At 48.5% G+C, this 1,767-nt stretch overlaps 1 protein-coding gene across 1 annotated transcript in view; it reads left to right on the top strand.

Annotated features, from left to right (window-relative positions):
* Nucleotides 1-1,127: 1,127 nt before the first annotated feature.
* Nucleotides 1,128-1,767, top strand: part of LOC107110958 (dimethylaniline monooxygenase [N-oxide-forming] 1-like) — a 24,787-nt gene continuing 24,147 nt past the window's right edge. The window contains exon 1 of the mRNA XM_015411817.1: nucleotides 1,128-1,259. Coding sequence (XP_015267303.1) covers nucleotides 1,128-1,259 — 132 coding nt within the window. The remainder of the gene's footprint in view (nucleotides 1,260-1,767) is intronic.

The raw sequence follows: 1,767 nt of genomic DNA, 5'->3' as shown, positions 1-1,767 counted from the left end.
AGCAAATAAGTCAGGAATGATGCCAAAATAAGGCCCCTCTGTTCATTGATGTTCTCCATTGTTCCGGGACCAGATAAGCAGACACAATTACTGACACTTATTTTTGAAACCCATACATTTATCAAATCAGCTAGGAAATCTCTTGCTGAGACCTTCCTTGCTTCAATTGTAAACTCACCTGATGGCCTTAGACGAACCACGGTCACTCTGTCGCGGACATGTGATATTAAGGATTGTGAGGATTACTGAGATAATATTTGTACCGTGCATTGAATGCATTAAGGTGCTGTATACACACACTGTTCCATTTGCAGAGGTGCTTTCTTGTAGCAGCAAAAACCTTCCCCTGCAGGCTCTTGAAGGTCACCATATGTCAGAGTGTGCATATATCCAAGGTCACAGATCCAGAGGAGTTAGCCCTGTTAGTCTGTTGCTGCAAAATAGTAAAAAAGTCCAGTAGCACCTTTAATTTAAGACTAACAATCTATATTATAGCATAAGCTTTCGAGAAACACAGCTCTCTTTGTCAGATGCAGGGCATTCTACCTTGTTCCTGACTTTTGCTACTGCTTTGCATTTACACTGCACTTTCTGCATCCCCTCCCCCTCCCCTCACCACCTATGTAGCTCTGGCCAGTTTCTTCATACCCTCCATGCGTCGGACGAAGAGAGCTGTGTTTCTTGGACATTTATGCTACGATCAAGTTTGTTAGTAATAAAGGTGCTACTGGGCTTTTTACATACATTCAAGGAGAGTTCAGACAACGGAATGGTTTAAAAACTTGCAATCTTTCGACAAGTGTGGCATTAAGCCTCCCACTTCTTCATCAGAGCCAACCCACACAAGATGGGAAGGTGCCAGCTGGATCTTAGGAAAAACTTTTTTACAGTGAGAGTTGTGCCACAGTGGACTCAGCTGTCTAGGGAGGCGGTGAGCTCCCCCTCACTGGCAGTCTTCAGGCAGTGGCTGGACAAACACTGGCCAGGGATGCTCTGTGCTGATCCTGCATTGGGGGGGGGGGGTTGGACTAGACGGCCTGTCTGGCCCCTCCCAACTCTGTGATTCTGTGATTCAGGAAAGCCATTTAAATGCCGCCTGTGTGTTTTCTCTTCTGTTTCAAGGAACCATGGCCAAGAGAGTGGCTGTCGTCGGGGCCGGCGTGAGTGGGCTGGCCTGTACCAAATGCTGCCTGGATGAGGGTCTGGAGCCCACCTGCTTTGAGAGGACCGGTGACATCGGGGGAGTGTGGCGATTCACGGTGAGTTGGAGGGCAGGCACTCCCTGCACTGTCTCTGGGCCCGCCTACCCCTGACAGTGTGATCTCGGGGAGGGTGAATGAGGCTACAGGTGGGGGGGGGTGACCATGAGCGCCTGGAAGTACCATCCTGCTTGCCCTAGAGACAGTGTGAAAATTCACATTCAGAAGTAAGTCAAGTTGAAATTCCGCATTTGGGCATTCGAACGGCAACATCTGAAATGCTGGCTGGGTGGGGTTTTTTTACATGCTTGTGATTATTCTGCCACTTCTACTCCAGAGCAAATGCGTTGAGACCAACTTGAATAGAACATACGCAAACAGCAACTAGTGAATAGAGGGTGTAAGTATTGTACAGCTTCCCCCTCCAGTTTGGTGTAGTGGTGAAGTGTGTGGACTCTAATCTGGGAAAACCGGGTTTGATTCCCCACTCCTCCACTTGCACCTGGCTGGGTGACCTTGGGTCAGTCACAAGCTCTGGCACAGCTGTTCTTGAAAAAGAGCTGTTTCT

Source organism: Gekko japonicus, unplaced genomic scaffold (genome assembly GCF_001447785.1).
Source record: "Gekko japonicus isolate JY-2015 unplaced genomic scaffold, Gekko_japonicus_V1.1 scaffold309, whole genome shotgun sequence".
NCBI lineage: Eukaryota > Metazoa > Chordata > Lepidosauria > Squamata > Gekkonidae > Gekko > Gekko japonicus.
This window is presented reverse-complemented; position numbering and strand designations above follow the sequence as displayed.